Source organism: Lepidochelys kempii, chromosome 1 (genome assembly GCF_965140265.1).
Source record: "Lepidochelys kempii isolate rLepKem1 chromosome 1, rLepKem1.hap2, whole genome shotgun sequence".
NCBI classification, from domain to species: Eukaryota; Metazoa; Chordata; order Testudines; family Cheloniidae; genus Lepidochelys; species Lepidochelys kempii.
The window spans coordinates 36,163,883-36,186,004 of record NC_133256.1 but is presented as its reverse complement, the minus strand read 5'-3'; the positions used below and the strand labels follow the sequence as shown (position 1 = coordinate 36,186,004).

Genomic DNA, 22,122 nt, shown 5'->3' with positions numbered 1-22,122 from the left:
CATTTAGTCTTTAATCAATTTCACTTTTATTTATTGTCAATTTGTTTGAAGTTCTTAATGAAGCAACCTTTAGGTTACTGCAGGGAATATTTGTTTGAAGGCAATTTTTACTATTGGAATGTTTTTTTAAAAACCATGAACATGTTTTCATTGGTCTTAGGTTTAAGAAAGACCTGTTTTTAAAAAGATTTAGAAATTTTGATTTAGGAAAAAAAAGAATTTAGAAATCATCGTGTCACTTGGAATTTCCTGGCATTTAAATACTTTGCCTCCTATTTAGCATTATGTTAAGCTCATTACTACGTTCAATATGTAATAAACAGAAATTAAGAATTACTAGAAAGAAACTAACACACCACTTAATCCTAGCAGGAACAGAAAAACAGTTTGTTCAGATAAAGCAAGACCTGACAAATATTCTTTCAAACACCTTCTCACTTTGCAATTGTTTTGATTTGATAAACAAAACTTACATTTTATCCTTTGAGATGTTTCATGTTTAACATTTGTACGCTACTTTTTTAAAAAAAAAAGCACGAGTCTAAAAGAATGTAGAACTTGTAAAACCAGATGCTGCCTAGTATCAGATTGATCAGTAATACTTTTCTCACATTGACTTAAACAAGGAAGACTCAAAATAAAGAATACATTAGAACAGAGGTGTATGCAGGCTAAAACAGAGTCCTAAAATTCAACCTTTGACTGACCTTTTCCTGTAACTTGAGGCTACAAATAAAGTTGCACCACCCTAGATTCCTGTTGCCAGTGAACTTGAGCAATAAATAGGGCCCTACCAAATTCACGGCCATGAAAAACACGTCATGGACCGTGAAATCTCGTCTCCCTCCATGAAATCTGGTCATTTGTGTGCTTTTACTCTGCACTATACAGATTTCACAGGGGGAGACTAGTGTTTCTCAAATTGGGCATCCTGATCCAAAAGGAAGTTGCGGGGGAGAGGTCACAAGGTTATTTTGGGGGGGGTCACAGTATTGCCATCCTCACTTCTGCACTGCCTTCCGAGCTGGGAGGCTGGAGAGCAGCGGCTGTTGGCCAGGTGTCCAGTGCTGAAGGCAGCACCCCGCCAGCAGCAGCATCGCAGAAGTAAGAGTGGTAATACCATACCCATGCCACCCTTACTTCTGCGCTGCTGTCTTCAGAGCTGGGCAGCCAGAGAGCAGCAGCTGTTGGCTGGACACCCAGCTATGAAGGCAGTGCCCCACCGCAGCAGTGCAGAAGTGAGGATGGCAACACTATGCCATGCCACCCTTACTTCTGCACTGCTGCCTTCAGGTCTGGGCGGCCGGAGAGCGATGGTGGCTAACTGAGGGCCCAGTTCTGCAGGCAACAGCGCAGAAGTAATAGGAGTGGCAATACCATACCATCCTTACTTCTGTGCTGCTGCTGGAAGAAGCTCTGCCTTCAGAGCTCTGCACCCGGCCAGCAGCTGCTCCTCTCTAGCTTCCCAGCTCTGAAGGCAGCACCGCCGCCAGCAGCAGAGCAGAAGTAAGGGCAGCAGTATTGCAACCCTCCCCCCCCCCAACTCCTTTTTCGGTCAGGACCCCTACAAATACAACACTGTGAAATTTCAGATTTAAATAGTTGAAATCATGAAATGTAGGATATTTAAAATCCTATGACCATGACATTAACCAAAATGGACCATGAATTTGATAGGACCCTAGCAATAAGCTATTTCTATCTATCAAAGAGACTAGAAAAACAAGGAATGCAATGGCTGTGTACATTTATAGGTGTTATCATCAAGCATTTGGCAGTCTTTGGTGTGTAGTCTTTGGTGTGTGAAATGTAGTCTTTGGTGTGTGAAAGTAGGTACCCTAGATTTGCATGGAAGATGTGCTTATGTGCCATAAAGATGCAAAACTAATTTCTTCAAGTTAGCAGTCCCACAATAAAGTTTTTATATGTACGCTATACATTAGAAAACCTAATAAACAAATCAGCCTCTTTGTCCTATAGGCCAAGAAGAAAGAGAGCCAGAAACATTTTTTTATTTTATTTTAAATACTTTGGCAGTGTTCATATGCTGTGGTGGTGGGGGGCTAGTGAACATGTATCAAATCTGCTCCTTGTTTTGTATTCAGAGAGCATTCTGCTTCCCCTGGTGAGAAATATAGGTTTTTAGCGCTTTTTACTTACTAACCTCTCAACCTCCATACCAGCCCAACTACAGCAGAATGAGCTCGATTCTGTTGTGGTTCTGTGCATGAACAGAATTAAATTCCGAGTGCAGGGGCAAATCTGTCCTCAGTTTTACCTGTGTAACCTCCCTGAAAGGAAGGATTTACATCATTGTAACTGGGAGTCTAGTTTGACCTGCAGAAGCTTTATTAGAGACCATGCTCATGAGAGGGAAAAAACCCAGCTTAATTCTCAGATCCCAGCTTGACCCTGCAGGATTAATGGTTAGAGAGGAGTATAAAGATATTGCTCGAGCACACAGTGACGTAATCAGGAAGGCGAAAACATAACTGGAGTTGCACCTAGCAAGGGATGTGAAGGGTAACAAGAAGGGTTTCTACAGGTATGTTAGCAACAAGAAAAAGGTCAGGGAAAGTGTGGGACCCTTAAGGAATAGGGAAGGCAACCTAGTGACAGATGATGTGGAAAAAGCTGAAGTACTCAATGTTTTTTTTTGCCTCGGTCTTCACAGACAAGGTCAGCTCCCACACTGCTGTCCTGGGCAACACAGTATGGGGAAGAGGTGAGCAGCCCTCAGTGATGAAAGAACAGGTTAAGGACTATTTAGAAAAGCTGGGCATGCACAAGTCCCTGGATCCAGATCTAATGCATCTGAGGGTGCTGAAGGAATTGGCTGATGTGATTGCAGAGCCATTGGCCATTATCTATGAAAACTTGTGGCGATGGGGGGGGAGGTCCCGGACCATTGAAAAAAGGCAAATATAGTGCCCATCTTTAAAAATTGGAAGAAGAAGAACCCGGGGAACTACAGACCATCAGCCTCACCTCAGTCCCTGGAAAAATCAAGGAGCAGGTCCTCAAGAAAACCATTTTGAAGCATCTGGAGGAGAGGAAGGTGATCAGGAACAGTCAACATGGATTCACCAAGGGCAAGTCATGCCTGACTAACCTGATTGCCTTCTATGATGAGATAAATGGCTCCGTGGATATGGGGAAAGCAGTGGACGTGATATAACTGGACTTTAGCAAAGCACAGTATTCTTGCCAGCAAGTTAAAAAAGTATGGATTGGATGAATGGACTATAAGGTGGATAGAAAACTGGCTAGATTGTTGGGCTGAACGGGTAGCGATCAACAGCTCGATGTCTACATGGCAGCTGGTATCAAGCGGCGTGCCCCAGGGGTCAGTCCTAGGGCTGGTTTCGTTCAACATCTTTATTAATGATCTGGATGATGGGATGGATTGCACCCTCAGCAAGTTCGTAGATGACACTAAGATGGGGGGAGAGGTAGATATGCTGGAGGGTAGGGGTAGGGTCCAGAGTGACCTAGACAAATTGGAGGATTGGGCCAAAAGAAATCTGATGAGGTTCAACAAGGACAAGTGCAGACTTCTGCACTTAGGACGGAAGAATCCCATGCACCATTACAGGCTGGGGACCGACTGGCTAAGCAGCAGATCTGCAGAAAAGGACCTGGGGATTACAGAAGCTGGATATAAATCAGCAGGGTGCCCTTGTTGCCAAGAAGGCTAATGGCATATTGGGCTGCATTAGTAGGAGCATTGCCAGCAGATTGAGGGAAGTGATTATTCCCTTCTATTTGGCACTGGTGAGGCCACATCTGGAGTACTGTGTCCAGTTTTGGGCCCCCCACTACAGAAAGGATGTGGAAAAATTGGAGAGAGTCCAGCAGAGGGCAACGAAAATTATTACAGGGCTGGGGCACATGACTTATGAGGAGAGGCTGTGGGAACTGGCCTTGTTGTCTGCAGAAGAGAAAAGTGAGGGGGGATTTGATAGCAGCATTCAACTATCTGAAAGGAGGTTCCAGAGAGGATGGAGCTCGGCTGTTCTCAGTGGTGGCAGATGACAGAACAAGAAGCAGTGGTCTCAAGTTGCAGAGGGTGAGGTCTAGGTTGGATATTAGGAAACACTATTTCACTAGGAGGGTGGTGAAGCACTGGAATGGGTTACCTAGGAAGATGGTGGCTCTTCCATCCTTAGAGGTTTTTAAGGCCCGGATTGACAAAGTCCTGGCTGGGATGATTTAGCTGGTGTTGGTCCTGCTTTGAACAGGCGATTGGACTAGATGACCTGCTGAGGTCTCTTCCAATCCTAATCTTCTATGAAAACACATTTTATTTTGAACTGCATATATATGACACAGATGATCCTGAAGGACAAACATGGGTCTCCATGGCACTGTGTTCAAGTACACAAAGCACTGCATGGCAGAACTGAAAGGGGAGAGAAAATAACACCCAAACCCACACAACTAAGGGCAACACCACCAGCTAAGAGAAAAAGGGTGTGAGGCAGCCAGGGAGGGCCACAGGACCAAGTGGGAAGCAGCAGAATCTGAGGCAGCTGGGATGCAGGGAGGCCCCTAGGTCTGGGAAAGAGGCGGGAGGATGTGAAGGTGGGGGAGAGGGTAGGTGAATGTGAAGGAGCCTGGGTACGGGGGCCTCCCAGGTCCAGCACGAACAGGAGGATGCTAGGTGGCTGGGGCAGTGGCCCAGTTCTGAGGTGGTGGCCGGGAGATAGATGTGAGGTGGCCAGGAGTGGAAGGCCAGCCAGGGGTAGGGAAATAGGGGTGGAAAGACCCTAGGTCTGGGAGAGATATGTGTGAGATAAACAGGAGTGGAGATGGCTGTGAGGCAGTCGTGGGGGGCGGGGAAGAGAGATGGTCGTGAGGCGGCCGGGAGGTATGTGTGGAGAGGAAGAGTGCAGAGAGACGCCCGTGAGCCTGCCATGGGCAGGGGAGGGCAGGGAGACAGTTGTGAGGCGACCGGTAGGTTGGGGAGGCAGGAAGATGGTTGTGAGGCGGCCGGAGGGGGCGGGGGGAGCAGGGAGACAGATTATGAGGTGGCCGGGGGGAGGGGGCAGGGAGACAGATGTGTGAGGTGGCCGGGGGGGGGAGGGGGGGCAGGGAGACAGATGTGTGAGGTGGCCGGGGGGGAGGGGGGGCAGGGAGACAGATGTGTGAGGTGGCCGGGGGGGGGAGGGGGGGCAGGGAGACAGATGTGTGAGGTGGCCGGGGGGGGAGGGGGGGCAGGGAGACAGATGTGTGAGGTGGCCGGGGGGGAGGGGAGTGGGCAGGGAGACAGATGTGTGAGGTGGCCGGGGAGGGGAGTGGGCAGGGAGACAGATGTGTGAGGTGGCCGGGGGGGAGGGGAGCGGGGGGGGGAAGGGAGACAGATGTGGGAGGTGGCCAGGGGGGGAGGGGAGGGGGCAGGGAGACAGATTATGAGGTGGCCGGGGGGGAGGGGGCAGGGAGACAGATGTGTGAGGTGGCCGGGGGGGAGGGGGGGGCAGGGAGACAGATGTGTGAGGTGGCCAGGGGGGGAGGGGGGGGCAGGGAGACAGATTATGAGGTGGCCGGGGGGGGAGGGGAGTGGGCAGGGAGACAGATGTGTGAGGTGGCCGGGGGGGGAGGGGAGGGGGCAGGGAGACAGATTATGAGGTGGCCGGGGGGGGAGGGGGGGCAGGGAGACAGATGTGTGAGGTGGCCGGGGGGGAGGGGAGTGGGCAGGGAGACAGATGTGTGAGGTGGCCGGGGAGGGGAGTGGGCAGGGAGACAGATGTGTGAGGTGGCCGGGGGGGAGGGGAGCGGGGGGGGGAAGGGAGACAGATGTGGGAGGTGGCCAGGGGGGGAGGGGAGGGGGCAGGGAGACAGATTATGAGGTGGCCGGGGGGGAGGGGGCAGGGAGACAGATGTGTGAGGTGGCCAGGGGGGGAGGGGGGGCAGGGAGACAGATTATGAGGTGGCCGGGGGGGAGGGGAGTGGGCAGGGAGACAGATGTGTGAGGTGGCCGGGGGGGAGGGGAGCGGGGGCGGCAGGGAGACAGATGTGGGAGGTGGCCGGGGGGGGAGGGGAGTGGGCAGGGAGACAGATGTGTGAGGTGGCCGGGGGGGGAGGGGAGGGGGCAGGGAGACAGATTATGAGGTGGCCGGGGGGGAGGGGAGTGGGCAGGGAGACAGATGTGTGAGGTGGCCGGGGGGGAGGGGAGCGGGGGGGGCAGGGAGACAGATGTGGGAGGTGGCCGGGGGGGGAGGGGAGGGGGCAGGGAGACAGATTATGAGGTGGCCGGGGATGCCAGGAGAGCCCAGGCTGCGCTGCCGGTAGGACCCGGGGACCAAGGCAGCCCCAGAATCTGAGCTCAGACTCGAGGCTTGGAGCACCCGACTCCTCCCCCCGCGAGGCTGAAACCGCCACCCGAAGTCAGTTACCGCTCGCGGCGTCCCCAGGCCCCACTCTGCCTCCGCGAACGCGAGGTGCCGCAGGGCAACAGTCTCAGCGAAGCGAATACACATGCGCCTCCCCCCCCCCGCCCCGCCCCGCCCCGCCCCGCCCCGCCTCGCCTCGCCTCGCCTCGCCTGGCGCGAACCCGGAAGCGGAAGCCTGCTCACTTCCGGCGGAAGGAATTGGGCGGGGCGGACGGCGGCTCCGAGTTTCCGATTCCGCGCCTTGGCAGTCGGAGGTCGCGGGGCTGGTTGGCTGCTCTCCTGGGGGCCGCCGCTGCCGCCGTGCCCCAGCCCCGCGCGGGGCCATGCTGCTGCCGTCCGACGTGGCCCGGCTGGTGCTGGGTGAGTCCGGGGACCGGGCGGGTCACGTCTCCCGCTCCGCAGGCAGCGCCCGCCGTGCGGGGCCGGGGCTGCAGCCACCGCTTGTCGCGGGGGCGGGGGCGAGAGCCGCGAGGGCGCCGGACTGCAGCCGTCGCTCCCTGGCGTTGGGGCCTCACAGGCACCGGGGCTGTTCGACGTGCAACCGACGCAAACCGGCTGCGTGCAGGAGGCGTGGCCCGACCGCGGCAGGAGCAGACTTGCGCCCCGTGCCTTTGGGGTCGCGTTAAGGGAGGGCCCCCTAGGGCCAAGGGCTGCCGCGTACGGCAGTTGCTTGTGCCGCTTCCCTGTTGTTGCGTGTTAGCCACTGACAGCGTGGTCAGGGCTGTGTAAAATGCAGAAATACAGAGCGCCTCTGCCAGTGGCTGTTCCCTGCTGTGCCCTCGTGTTACAACAGAAAAAAGACTCGCGACTCCCCTCCCACCTCGCCCTAAAGAAAGAGAGTAGCACTGACCTTCCCTGGATCTGGTTGCAACACCCCCGCTGAGAACACGTTTATGTCACACACATTTTACTCTCTGTGGCCCTGTCTTAACACAGTCGTGGTATGCAAAAAGACCTGTCAAAATGCAAAGAGACCCGTGAAACAACATTAACAGGCTGTATCTTAACATGGGGAGAGGGAGCCTGTACTATCCCAAAAAGTGTAATCCAAATTTAGAAAGGTCACGTTTTCTTGTATCTTTCTACAAAAAGAAATCTGGTGAATGAGGTCTAATTAGACTTCTGATTACCAGAAGAATTATGTGGGTGACCCAGAATATTTAGACTGCCAAAGGTTCATTGAAAGAAAAGGAGTACTTGTGGCACCTTAGAGACTAACCAATTTATTTGAGCATAAGCTTTCGTGAGCTACAGCTCACTTCATCGAATGCATCCGATGAAGTGAGCTGTAGCTCACGAAAGCTTATGCTCAAATAAATTGGTTAGTCTCTAAGATGCCACAAGTACTCCTTTTCCTTTTGCGAATACAGACTAACATGGCTGCTACTCTGAAAAGTTTCATTGAGCATCTAGTGTCGCTATGATTTGGACTAAGGGTCTTGCAATTTGGAAAGACATTGTCCTGCTGTCAAGGACATGCTCTTTGCCATTCTTATTAAAATTATAATTTATAAGCTATTATTGGGTTTTGTGAAGATAAATTGATTAATGTTTGTAAGGAACTAAATTAATAGGTTGAACTCACCATGGAAAAGCCCATGGGGACATAAATAATTTTGTATTCAGGGTTTGGTGATGTGCAGTAAATAAGGCCTGGAGCCACACATTGAACCACAAGGATAAAACAAAATATTAGATAGCTGCTTATTAGGTGAGCACTGTTCATCCAGTGTGCTGAATAAGGCAGGTGACCTGTAGAAAAAATAGTATATGATGTTTTAATTAGAGGTTGTATCGTAACACCATCTAGCGACACCATCATAGGACCCAGCCACACCATTAGAGGCTCATTCACCTGCACATCTACTAACGTGATAGATGTCATCATGTGCCTTGTACATTGGCCAAACCGGACAGTCCCTACAGAAAAGGATAAATGGACACAAATCAGACATCAGGAATGGTAACATACAAAAGCCAGTAGGAGAACACTTCAGTCTCCCTGGACACTCAATAACAGATTTAAAAGTAGCTATCCTTCAACAAAAAAACTTCAAAAACAGTCTTCAGAGAGAAACTGCAGAACTACAATTCATTTCCAAACTTAACACCATCCATTTGGGCTTGAATAGGGACTGGGAGTGTCTGGCTAACTACAAATCAATTTTCCCTGTCTTGGTATTGACACCTCTTCATCAATTATTGGGAGTGGACAACATCCACCCTGACTAAATTGGCCTTCAACATTGGTTCTCCACTTGTAAGGTAGCTCCCTTCTCATCATGTGCCAATATATATTTATACCTGTATCTGTAATTTTCTCTCCATTTATCTGAAGAAGTGGGTTTTTTACCCCCAAAAGCTTATGCCCAAATAAATCTGTTAGTCTTTAAAGTGCCACTGGACTCCTTGTTGTTATCATAATACATGTATGCAATTGGGCAAGGGCAACCTTAATCCTGGTAATTCATAACTTTTGAGTGTTTGATTTTGCAACTTTAATGTTCTTTGAACATAGCTCTCTGTGTGTGTATTACTGTAAGCATATAGTCATCCTATGCAGCTATGGGAATGCTTATGTTGCATTTTAAAACCTGTGGCAGTGAGGCTCAGAGCTTGGGTCTACATACATGGGCTCACGCTGCAGTTCAGCTCAGGCTTTGAAACCCACCCCCTTGCCCAGGATTCAGAGCCCAACCTCCAGCCCAAGTCTGAATGTCTACAGATCTGTTTTTAGTGCAGTGCCACAAGCCTGAATCTGTAGACAGACCAGGGCTCTGAAACTCCCTCTTGTGCATTTTAAAATGCAGTGAAAACGTACCATGTGTTTCAGGAAGTCAGAGAGAGAGTAATGGTGTGGCTGGATTTTTAAAAAATATCTGAATAATTTTGACATCAAAACATGGGTACAGAATTACAGGCTGTGCCAGTAGTGTTACACAACTCTTCATGATGTTAACTATTCATCTTAAGGACCAAGTACAAATATTTCCATGATGTATAGCATTGCAAGAACTAGCTTCAGTGAATTGTGGGGTTTTTAATTTTTATTTCATGCATCATGTGTTGAATACTGATGTGGACCAGAAAGAGAAGAAGGCTTTGATTTGATCTGATCTTTTTGTCAGTTCTAGGAATGGTATTTTATAAGAGACTAATTAGAGGTAGATGTTTGGGACTGGAATCCCATCAGAGACATTTAAAATAGAGTTGCTAAAGCACCATCCAGTGTAGCACAGGGGCAAGTATACTACGGCATGGAATAGGCAAAATGACATACTATCATGATTCTGTGTTCTGGATCCTATATACAAATTACTCCTTTTAGTGCCTGAAGGAATTTCAGCACTAAAATGGAAGTTAAATAATTATACACATTTCCTAAAGGTTGGAAATATTTTTGGGGTAGGAATTTCTGTCTATTTCACATTAAAGTAACTAAAATGGGATCAGAGGTGCACAAGAGATTGTTGGTATGTCTACTGAATATGAAGTTTACAGCATGGAATTATATTACTTTTCCAATTATGCCATCTGCTAGTAATGTTAATCTTTTTGAAGAAATTGAACATGTTTTAACGTTGCTCATGTTTTTTCTGTTTTGGAACTGTTATATATGCACACCGAATCTTGATTGTTGTATGGCAGTGCATTTTATAAAAATATACTGTAGAGTTCCATTTAATTTAAAACTGGAATTTTTGGCTCATGTACAAAGCCGTGGATATAAAAGCAGATATCTGCAGATATGCAGGGATCTAGATATAAAATTTGGATCCGCATCCATCCACAGTCTGCAAACATGGTCCGTGGATATCTGCAGATTTGCAGGGCTCGATTATATATTGCTCAGATTGTCAATCTTTTCTGGCAAGAATTGTATTTTTTTTTGTCTATCGAGGGATATGCACAGCTCTGTTTCTACGTAAACAGTAATAGTTCTTTAGGTGGTACTAATAGTTTTAGTCTTGAAAGTAGCTTTGTTTGGATTTATGTAGCACAGCATCAGCAATGTTATGTACAGTCTTTTTTTTTTTTTTTGACAATTAGAGAAATGTATGGAAAAGGAGCTATTCTTTCAAAATATAACTTGTTTTCTTTCATTTTTGTCAATTGAGTCCATAGATAGTTGCGATATGAGCATTCTTAATTAATATGTATAGTTGTATCGGAACTTTGACATCTACCACGTGTAGCATGGAGAAGCAAGTAACAAAACTGCAAAACTTTCTGTCTTGTCTGTTACAGGGTATTTACAACAGGAGAAGCTTTTAGCCACCTGCCGTGAATTTATATTGGAAAGCTCAGATTTAAAGGAATATGCTGAGCACTATACAGAGGAAGGATTTGTTCCAGCCTGTTTACTGGTGAGTTCATCTTTACAGCACACAAGATAAAGTTACACTGTGGCATAGTCTGAAAATCTCTCCTAAATAATTTATTTTTCCATCCACACAGACTTCTGCACTTTTAGAATGTGAGTAAACTACACAGCATCTACCACTCAGAGGCTGTTTGAAATCTTTGAATAGTTTGAAATAGTAACCTCTCTCTCTCTTTTTGGCATCACATAAAGCACTGTATGTGCCCAGCTGCCTCTATCCTACATTGCTAATAATACTGAAGGGTAGATATCTAAAAACTTTACAAATCCAAGAGTAAAATATGCAGATGGTATTGAAAGTGTTTAATTCAATCTGTTTTGTAGCTGTGAGCAAGGAGTTACTTTTGGTAAAGTATTGCAAGAAGCTACATTGATTACAGGGCTGCTACAGTTATTTAAAGTAAGAGTACTTTATTATGAGTATGACAATCTTTGTATTGTGTAGATGTAACATTTAATTACAGTCTGTTCCACGTAAATATTAACTTGAATTAGATAAATCAGTTTCACTTAAAGATCTCAAATTTGTGCATGCTTACTAGCACAACCAGAAGTCTGGTGAATGCATTGATTCTTTCCCAGTTTGACAACTGTAATGGCTTCCTCACTTAGTACCCTCATCTATTCCAACTGAGATGTAATTTGTCTATAATCTTGTCACTCATGATTTGTTTATTAACTATGCATGTAAACATAACTATGTTAACTCTCTCACTTCAGTGGCTGCCTTTTCTAATGCACTCGAAATGAGGTTTTGACTAGCATTCCAAATGGCATGGCTTTGATTATTGTATGTGCAACTTTGATATTCATAGTTGCACCGACTCACAGCTTTCATTCTATTTTTCTAATACACCATTTGATAACTATGAATCCTTGGCCTGCAATATTCGAGGTTGGTGGAAATCTCTCCCTTGTGAGATCCACGTTTCTGACTCACCAACTCAAAAAAAGGACTTAAAATGGTTTACCTAGTTATAAGCATTTAATCAGTCATGTTGCTAGTAGCCTACTGGGCTGTCTGAATTTCAGTTCTGAATTCAGCTGCGACCAGTAAGAATTAGATAGATAAACAAAAGGGAGAGAAAGAGATTATGTGGGTTATTAAATTAAATTATAATGACATATTCTTTTATTTTATAACTTTTAATATGGAAAATATATAGACTATTTTCCTTTTCTTGGCAATATTTTTTTTTCCTGTTTCTAAATGCAAGTGATGTTAGGAAATTCCATAGGACCAAAATCTCATTAGAATTCACATGCTTTATAATTCAAGAGAGCTTTTAACGAGTATCAGAGGACTGTAGGTGATTACCAATATCAAACAAGACAAGAAACTGAAACTAAGGATAGTGGTAATTTGAAAATCCTAATTTTCTGTGTGTCACCTGAAATCATGGTGTAATGGGACAGGTGCAGATGGTTTGCTGTAAAATTATTAAAAACTCTCACTTTTGGCAGCAACTCTCCTGAGGTGTCTGTTCTCTTATCAACATGTTGTACTGCCTCAGGCTGATGGCCTTCACTTGCATGCACATTGCAGCTATTCCCTAACAACCAAAAATGACACTGCCTAACTTTCTCCTGCCTCTAACTCTATTATCCCCTAATAACAAGAGCGAATTAAAGCAAGTTAATGTATTCTTGGCTGATATATCCTGGAATGGCTACTCTGCAGAAGGCTGTACGCTTAAAAGTTTCTATTATTGTTGAGGAATGCATTTTGTCCCTGAATTGCACTTTTTGCATCCTCAAGAGAGCAGCATCAGCAGGGTAATCTACATCTATTTGTGTCTGCGTCTACATGGTGTAGATCAGTGGTTCTCAAACTTTTTTACTGGTGAACCCTTTCACATAGCAAGCCTCTGAGCTCAACCCCCCCTTATAAATTAAAACCACTTTTTTATATATTTAACACCATTATAAATGCTGGAGGCAGAGCGGGGTTGGGATGGAGGTTGACAGCTCGTGACCCCCCATCTAATGACCTTGCGACCTCTTGAGGGGTCCCAACCCCGAGCTTGAGAACCCCTGGCATAGATCCTAAAAAACTACAAGAACTGAATGCGTTAGGACTCAGTCTTTTTCACAGTTTGAGTAATGTAATAGAAGAGGTAACGTGTAGGTTGCTGCTGAACATTCTTTAATCTAACACTGATCTTTTTTTTTTTTCCTTTCAGTCTTTGTTTGGAAAAAACTTGACATCCATTCTTAATGAGTATGTAGCCATGAAAACAAAAGGTAAGCACTGAGGGTCAGACATTTGCTGTATAGCACTTCATTTTCATTTATCTATTTAGGTTGTAAACTTTTTGGAGTAGAGACAGTGTCTCTCTCTCTCTCTCCGTACCTAGCACAAGCCCCAGTCTAGGTTGGGACCTTTAGGTTCTATCACAACACAAATAATCGTTAATTTGATCAGAGTTTTAAAAGAAGATGTCTGCTATCATAGCTAGTAATTGTGTGCATGCTTTCTCACTGAAAATTTGAACAGACTCTTTAATATAGCAATGGACAGAAGTGTATCTGAGGCATAAAGTAAATGTAGGTTCATGATTATAGAGTTGTACTGTTTGTATATAGAAAAATAACCAGAGGAGACTTGCAGTGAATGTGTAAAATTTGGCTTCCCTGTCTTGATTTCCTTAACCTTATTTGAAAAGTTCAAAATTAATTATTAACATTTTGTGTGGATAAGAGAGAGAAAAGTGCAACTGTTTTTTTTAAAAAAAAGCAACTAATGAAAGTCTGTCTTCCACCTCGTTTTGTTCACCGTTGACCTCTGTGCAAGTGACCAGACTTTGCTCTGCTGGTGCTTTGTGAGACTTGGGGTCGGAGGGCGTACAGTGTAGTTAAGTGTATGACCTTAGATCGCTATGTAAAGAACTGCCATGTCTTGAATATTTGTATAATGTTGTTTTCCTCACTTATTTATGTTTAATAAAAATTTTAGCTGTAAGACACAAATTTAATTGCAGCAAAATAACATTTACTTGGCATCTTGAAGAACATTATAAAGAGGTCTGTCTAAATCTGGGGAAGATGACATGAGCTTCTCTGACTTTAAACTCAGCTAATAAAGTGGGTGTGAAGAAGGTATTTTAATGAAGTATGGAATTAAAAAAGGTGTGGACTTGATCCTCAGAGCTGTTTAGTATCTACATTAAAGTTACTGGGAACTCCAAGTACTCAGGACTGCCAACTCAGACCTACTATGCACAAAAAATCTAATTTGGTTTTTTAGTCTTTTCTATAATCTTAGCTGCTTGGAGATTCTTCCTTCTGTCCATTTGTTTTTTAAAGATTGTGTGCTCCCCAAATTTCAAGCATATTAACTTCCCTCAGTGATTTCTCAAAACGAGCAGTGATTCCTGTAACAGGCTATATGTATAGGGTACATTTTTCCAAAATGAGCAGTGATTCCTGTTAAAGGCCATACATATACAGTGAAAAATTCAAAAATACTTGAACAACTTAAGGGCATAAATCCAATTTTCAGAAGTGGCTTAGGCACTAAGACTATAGACTTGCAATGCCTAAGTCACTTTTGATAGTGAGACTTAGGCTCCTAAGTTGCTTAGGCATGTCTGAAAATTTTACTTAATGTTTATCTCTTGACTATATTACACTAGGTTTCTGACACAGCTTCTCTCCAGCTACCTGTTTTAGCTCTCTGAAGAATGTGTTAATGTGTTCATGTATTTTTTTTTTTTTTTTTTAGAAACCACAAATGAAGTTCCAGTAATTATGTCATCTTTGTGGAAGAAGTTAGACTATACTCTTTCTCAGATCAGGTAATTTGTAATGTTGAAATCAAGAATAGAGGATTTTCCTTTGAAGTGAGACTATCTACCTCCTTGCTTTCCTTTACTTCATTTTCACATTTTACAAACATACTGTTGACACACATTGACTAAGAGTAATGAAGATATTTTTTATGTTTATTTTTCTCTGTGAATTGGCAGGGAAAGAATCTGCATTTGACCGTAAAGTGGTTGGGTGGGAATCTCAAAACTGTTCAAGCTCCATTTATGCTAGTCAGAGAAATCAGATAGGGAGGTGCTAGTGTGGTTTCCTTGGCCTATGTAGACATAGCCTTAGTGTCATATAACGTGGTACTGTAGTTGCCATGGTTATTGGTTCCAAAATTCAACCTAATTTCACAGTAGATCTCACTTAAAGAATTTAATCTACGTTAATCATTTTAACAAATCCATGCCTCATCCAGAAACATCGCCAAATCAGTATGTGACTAGCGCATAAACTAGTAAATGCATAACTATAGAATGATCCTTCTTCTGTTTAGGTGTCTGTGGTGTGTTTTCTACTTATTTTGACTGGCTTATCTTATTTTGTAGGAGTATGCAGAATTCTGCAGGATTTTCTGCTAATCAAAGGAGTAGGTATCTAATTGAATCATATAGATGTAATAAATGGGGTTCAAGTTCAGAACTGATTTTGATTGAGACCTACCTCTCCTGAAAAGAATATCAACCTTGTGGTTTTGATAATCTTTGTACTCACTCCTAAAACTAGATTTTAATTTTCTACTCCCTTAAGCTTATTTAATTGACGGTTCAAAGGGGAACTAAAATCATGACCAATCCAGTTGCAGTCTAGCCTCACTAGAAAGTGGAAAACAATGTGAACAGATAGCTTGTCTAGAATTATTCACCTCTTTGGAAGATCTACCAAATGAACTTCTAAACAGCAAAATTATTTTATTTTTACAATCACTAGAATAAATTCCATGCCTTACAAGTCTTTACTCAGAAACTTTCGTGAGAAAACCAAATGTTAAATACAGGTATTGTTTGCTCTTGAATCTCACAATCCCATTGCCTGTATTGGACACAATTACAATGTTTATTGTTCTGGGAATCTCCTACAGCTTAAGTTTGTCAGGCTTGGTTTACATACAGTGTATGTACCTGTTTCACTATTTCAGTTAGAGATGTGGGTTTTATACAGTAAAATTGGTACAGCCCGTAGTGTGGATGCAGTTATGCCGCAATAAAAATGCCCATAAACTTAGAGGAATAAACAACATTGATATAAGCACCTTTATACTGGTTTAATTGTGCCTATACTAGTTAGCTGTACTGCTTTAACTATACTGGTTTCAAACTAACATAGTTAAAGCCATACAAAAATTGTGTGCAGACAAGCTCTTGCAGAAGCTATTGTACTTGTGGTCCCCATTTCTTGTCTCCCTCCCTGCTAAAAGAGCAGTTGGCCCTGTTGGGGTGCCCATAATTACATCTTCAAGTAATGGTAACTATTGCCTGGAAAAACAACTGCCTCTTGAAAATATCCAATAATGGATCTCATTGTAGCCTTAACTTTCCTCAGCACGTACAAGAAGTGGAATTGCAGAAATGAAAAGGCAGAGAATACTTCAGTCAGCTCCTCCAACCTCAGGATTGTTGTCTATAGCCCACCAGTCAGGACAACTTAATTCCTCTTGTGTGACAACTACCCCAATTATTCACAGACCAGCAGTAAATCAAAATGCGTCACAGCCAAGATTGAATATGTTGTTTGCACACCAGGCCCAAACACAGGAAAATAATGTCGGCAGTAAGTAAAATGTGTTACTGATTTTTTTATTTATTCGATGTATGTATACAGGTGGAATTATTTTATAATGTATAATAGTCACCTTATACAAATGATAGCTTGCTTTGAGAAATTCCTGCTTTGCATATTCTTACTGGTGTCCAGACCAAGTCAGACATTAAGAATAAGAAGATTGCACAATGAAGAGATTGTTTGTTTTTAATTTGCATATTGGCTATGGCTCTATGTATGTTGGTGGCTCAGATCCTTTGTGTTCAGATCCTTCCACATGCACCTAACATCCCCAGAAAAGAAGGTTAGCAACTTGAATCGTATCTGCATGTTTTTGTCAGGATTTTGTAAATAGAATGCTGTGCTTTGTATGGTGATACCAAATGACACGTAATCTATTCACAAGAGGGGTGGGGATTGGAATTGGATACTGATTGGGATATTAATATGCAGTCCCAGTTTTCTTTAGTGCCTTAAGAAGCTTCATTAGAAAAGATGTTGGTGTCACCCATATTCTTTTTTAAAGCAGGAGATCCCATACATATTCTAGTTCCTGGACCTCAAGAAAGAAAATTTAATTCAAGCTTGCTATCTCCAGGAAGACGAAAAAGGTGAATGTTCCTTTTATAATTTGTGCAACATGCTTGACTTGAACATGAGGTTCTTTGGGACATAAAAATTGCAATACTGGATCAGACCCAAGGCCCATCTAATGCTGTATCTGTCAGTAGCCAGTACCAGATGTTTCAGAGGTCGGTATAACAACCTCGCAGTAGATAGATGTGGGGAAATCTGCCCTCCTACCCTGCAACTAGGTCTCATTCTGATCTCTAGTAGTTAGAGAAGCTTAAACCTTGAAGGATGAGGTTTAATATACTTTCCAAAATTTGTTAGCATTAATTATGATAACTGGATATACATATAAATATCCAATCGATTTTTTTAATCTAGAGAACCTTTTGGACTCAGCTTCCTGTGGAAATGAGTTCCACTGTCCAGTTAAATATGTGGAAGTGTTTCCTTTTATTGGCTTTGTATTTCCCACCTTTTAATTTGATTGAAATGGCCTCTTGTTCTTGTGTTATGAGACAGGGAGGACAGAATTTCTCAGTTTTCCTCCTCTAGACTATTTATTATTTTATATGCTCATCATGTCTCTTTTCTAATATAAAGAATCCCAGTCTTCTCATTCTGTGTGTATAAGAGGTTTTCCAGATCCTTGATCTTCCTTGTCACTCTTCTCTGAACCCACTCTAATTCTTCAATATCCTTTTAGAGAAGGGATGATCAGTGCAGCACACAGTGTGACTGGATGAGGCTTCACTATTGATTAAATATAGACATTAGAATGTTCTCTGTTTTATTCTCCATCAAATTCCTTATGTAACCTAACATCTTGTTGCTGTTTTGACCAGAGTAGCTCATTGAGCAGAGGTCTCCATTGAACTGTCAACAGTGATGCCCAAGTCCCTTTCTTGAGTTAATATAATTAATTTAGAGCCCTTTAAGGTATATAAGCAGTTTATTTTTTTCCCCTCCAACATGCATTACCTTGTATTTGTGGACATTAAAGTTAATTTCTCATCATGTTGCCCATTCGTCTAATTTATTTATGTACGTGATAATTGACCTGATATCCTAGATTAAGTATAGGGTGTCTTGTTTAACATAAGACAGATAGTTGACTATGCAGAGATAACACAATTAAAATTGTTTTATTTTTTGTTTTTCGTTACAAATATGCAGTTCAGTTTTTATTGGTTAAAATTTTCTACTTGCAAGGTTGGAAGAGGAAGTATTTATTTATGGCATGAGTCAGTAACCTCTTGTGGACAGAACCTTTTCCCAACATTGTTTACAAAGAATGCATTTTCGCAAAATATGGCATAAACTTCCAAAAATGTTTCAGTGAATCTCAGAAGAAGAAAAGTATTGCATCACCTGGACCTCATTCAACAAGTAGAAATTTTCAGGACTCTAGTGTGGTGGTAGTGGAAGAAGAGAGTGAACCCCTCCAGGAACTCATAGAGGGCAATTTCCCTGTAAGTATAAAAACAAAACACCACAGTTTCATTTTAAGGACTTGTATTGGTAAGGATAGAGTAGAAAGGAGTGCTCTATGTCACTGTGTTCTGACAACTTAAAAAGCTCCATGTCTTCTGTAGCCAAGCCAGTATTCATTCAAAGAATGTCCATGCCATACTCACTAGGTAGTTAAGTGCATGATGACCCAATTCAAAATCATCAGTCTTACATCTTAGATCCAAAGCACTGAATCTGCTACTGGATTTTCAGAATACAGTAACTCCTCACTTAACGTTGTCGCGGTTAACGATGTTTTGTTAATAGGTTGCTGACCTATTAGAGAACATACTTCTTTAAAGTCCTGCAGTGTTCCCTTATAATGTGGTTTGTCTCTCCCTGCTCTGCCTGTCTGGTGCTCCTGCCAGGGACCAGGTTGGGGCGGGGGGCTTGCCCTGTTTTGCCTGCCCAGCATTCCAGCCGTGGAGCGGGCAAGACCCCGCGCTCCCACCCTGCTCCCCAGCAGGAGCCCCGGGCGGGCAGAACAGGGCAAGCCCCCATGCTCCAATACCGCTCCTCGCTGGAACGCCCGGCAGGCAGAGCGGGGCAATCCCATGACCCCACTACACCCCTGCCTCAACCAAGCTTCACAATCATCATTGATGAGTATGGTATTAAATTGGTGGTTTAAAATTATTTAAAACTTGTACTATATATGTCTATAAGGTCTTTTGTCTGGCAAAAAAAATTTCCCTAGAACTGAACTCTCCTTATCTACATTAATTCTTATGGGGAAATTGGATTTGCTAACATCATTTTGCTTAAAGTTGCATTTTTCAAGAATATAACTAGGACGTTAAGTTACTGTAATTATGATAAGCAACGTATTAAAAGACTGATTAGTCCTCCCTGTTTGACTGGGTTTCTTAAAAGTACATATCTTCCATAAATGATAGAGTTTGATACTAGATTAAAAATAGGAACCAGAATCAAAATTTTGATTCTGACCCCAAACAGCTTTCTCTTAAAGTAATTATAGCAGGAGCCACCACTATAGTTAAGGTTAAACAGGTTTCCACTCTGACACTAGGGTTTCAGTCATTCATAATAGTTTGATGCTTTCAGGCTGAAATTTTCCAGTCTTGATAAGTCTGCTCAAAGTTCAAACTTTTAGTTGTTTTTGAAAGCTTATGCAAAAATGGTTCAGGCATCTGAATATGAAGGAAGTACGTACATTTGTGTGGCGGGGGAGAATCCTGTTCCATGCAGCACAGGTCTGTAGGAGAGATCTCTTTCCTGCACATTTCTGGAGGTTCCTAAGGTGTGTAGAGAAGGAGTTCCTCAGACCTTATAAAGTTCAGTGGGGCCACAGTCAAGGGTTCTTATTAGAAAGGTTGTCACAGCCGATATGCTTTTCACTCTGCAACTGTTGTTGCACATGCATATACAACACAGGGGTTTTTTAGCTGTATGCTTAATAAGTTTAGTGATATAAACCCTCTGCAAAATGTACTTTTCATGTGCAACATGCAATTTCTAAAGGGTCATAACTTGGTCAAAGTAAAACCAAATTTCTCTGCGACACCTAGTGCCAACTTTCAACATTATTCTTCAGTCATTTTGGCTGTAAAGTGATTCAGTAAATAAAAGTTGTAGGAAATTTTCTTTTATATTTGGAAAAAAATATTCTGGTGGTATCAAGAAAAATAGTTGCAGACTTATGCGCATTATTGCTACTTTTTGCAAGCAAGCCATACTTTGAGGTCCTGAGAGTGAAACTACTTAAGTTCCTTTCCCGCTCCCCATCTTTTTAAAATGAAACAAACCAACCTAGTAATTTCTTACAAAAAAAAAAAAAAACTATGTTGAGGTGGTAAGGTTACATGGTAAGAGGCTGAAACTCAGGAAGTACAGTTAAAGTTGTGTGTACAATCTTATCTCTTCCCTTTGATCATATACTCTACAATAATCCTCAATTACACAGTGGGGAAAAAAATACTGGGGCTTCTGTTGGTGGAGTTTTCAATGCTTTTCTTAGAGAGGACATGTGGTAACCCTTGATGAAGCACTTTTAGCCGCTGTTCAAGAAACCTCAACATTAACAGACAAGTCAGTTATTAGTCTGGTTTAAATCTGCCCTTTCAGGGCAAGATGAGACAGTGCTCAAGGATGCCATGTGCTGCCCCAGACAGATCTTTGTCAATGAGTGCTTAGTTAGGCTTGGATATGGTCCAGACACTGCACTTGTCATGTAGGCATAGATCTGGGTGTCTCTGGGCAGCATGTGATGTTAGATGGCCAAGGAGATAAACTTTTCTCAAGGGTGAGTTTGTATGGGTGACAGGTGGTGTCTACCATGAAAAGCAGTTGGAACAGATGTCTGCATGGAGAAACTCCAAAAGTCTCTCTGATCTTGTTGTCTCTGCAGGATGGAGTTGGGCCTGGGTTAGGGTGGGCTGCTAGGATCCTTCTCACTAGATGTCTGTTACAGTAGTAGTTATGATAAACTTCCTCATTATTATGAGTCTTTTCTGTGTATTCAAACTGTTAGTGTCCTGAACATGAAGCTGATCTTACTAGTAAATGGGAAATTGATGTTCCTTTTCTAGTCATAATAAAAAATATAATTCTGACCACTTTAAAACTGTTTTGTAGCAATTGGTCATTGAAAATGCCAGAGAGAAAATCCTGAGAAACAAATCTCTTCAGGAGAAGCTTGCAGAAAACATTAACAAATTTTTGGGCAGGTAATAAATTTATGTATGAAATATCCTGATCTTGTGTACCTGTTTTACTTCTGAATGCTATACTAACTGTTTTTAATTGTGTTCCAGTGAGGGCAGTGTTGCTCAGATTCCTAAACAGACAGACAGTGGTCCTGCAGAACCGGAGACCTCAATTGATGAAATCTTTGGACTTCAGGTAGACTTGCAATATCTCACGTTTGAGCTGGTAAAGCCACAGCTGCTATGTATAAATGCAGGCTGGCACACATACACAGTGGGATCCTGCTAAAACCTAGCTTAAATATCTTGCTTTGAAGTCAGTGCTTTTCTCACATTTGTCTTATGAAAGCTACAAAGTTGTCAGTTAAGTAACTGTCGTGGTAATGAGGCTAAATGTCCCCTTTCTTGTTTATCTGAGTGCACTCTCCTCAGGTGGTCTGCCTCTTGCCCTTCTCTGTCTCAAGGTGGAATGTTTTGATTCTTTCATTCTTAGGCCAGGAGCTGGGTACACTCCCTTATGTATACCAACCCCCGTCACCTGGGTTTTGGGTCCCAGGGACCCCTCCCTTTGGGAACCAGTGACCAGTTATATTTACCAACAGCCTCCTTATGACAGTCTTTTTATTTAGAGTTGGAACAAAACAGAGGAAAAAGGAATTAAAAACAACATAGGTCATACAGTCAGCTGCTTGCATATTTAGTCTCATCTAATCCTATGCTTCACTACCAGCTGATTTTCCTCTTCAGTTACTAGGACAGAACAGAATTGTAGAAGGGTTGACTCACCACTGGGGTGCCCCCCATATGGGTTGGCATGGTGTAGCAATGGTCTTTTCTAGTGCCCCGATGATGGTTGCTCCGCTTTCATGGTTGGGAGGGGAGGGGGTGCCAGCTGTCAGACCTCTGACCGCTGGAGCCCCACAACCAAGCCCCACACAGTTAAGTAGGTGGAAGCACACCTGGTGAAGACGCACACTGCCAACAGAAGGAGCATAGTGTAGACATGAAATACCGCTTTAATTAC

At 43.2% G+C, this 22,122-nt stretch overlaps 3 protein-coding genes across 7 annotated transcripts in view; 1 reads left to right on the top strand and 2 right to left on the bottom strand.

Moving 5' to 3' along the window:
- The window catches only part of ATM (ATM serine/threonine kinase), a 151,962-nt gene extending 145,464 nt beyond the window's left edge, over positions 1–6,498 (bottom strand). For all 4 annotated transcript variants that reach the window (XM_073338919.1, XM_073338890.1, XM_073338900.1 and 1 more), the window contains exon 1: positions 6,396–6,498. The gene's annotated coding sequence lies outside the window, so the exon portion shown is untranslated. The remainder of the gene's footprint in view (positions 1–6,395) is intronic.
- Positions 6,499–6,585: 87 nt separating this feature from the next.
- The window catches only part of NPAT (nuclear protein, coactivator of histone transcription), a 32,509-nt gene continuing 16,972 nt past the window's right edge, over positions 6,586–22,122 (top strand). The window contains exons 1-10 of one of the 2 annotated variants that reach the window (XM_073338948.1): positions 6,586–6,752; positions 10,641–10,759; positions 12,960–13,020; positions 14,501–14,573; positions 15,138–15,178; positions 16,132–16,359; positions 16,880–16,961; positions 18,260–18,392; positions 21,028–21,119; positions 21,207–21,294. In XM_073338948.1, the coding sequence (XP_073195049.1) occupies positions 6,716–6,752; positions 10,641–10,759; positions 12,960–13,020; positions 14,501–14,573; positions 15,138–15,178; positions 16,132–16,359; positions 16,880–16,961; positions 18,260–18,392; positions 21,028–21,119; positions 21,207–21,294 (954 nt within the window). In that variant the 5' untranslated portion in view covers positions 6,586–6,715. Of the gene's footprint in view, positions 6,753–10,640; positions 10,760–12,959; positions 13,021–14,500; positions 14,574–15,137; positions 15,179–16,131; positions 16,360–16,876; positions 16,962–18,259; positions 18,393–21,027; positions 21,120–21,206; positions 21,295–22,122 lie in introns of both variants that reach the window. The other variant, XM_073338940.1, reaches the window with a different exon arrangement.
- ACAT1 (acetyl-CoA acetyltransferase 1) overlaps positions 18,050–22,122 on the bottom strand; it is a 43,023-nt gene continuing 38,950 nt past the window's right edge. Inside the window, exons 12-13 of the mRNA XM_073338969.1 lie at positions 19,607–19,688; positions 18,050–18,390 (exon numbers count right to left, since the gene is read on the bottom strand). Coding sequence (XP_073195070.1) covers positions 18,373–18,390; positions 19,607–19,688 — 100 coding nt within the window. The 3' untranslated portion in view covers positions 18,050–18,372. The remainder of the gene's footprint in view (positions 18,391–19,606; positions 19,689–22,122) is intronic.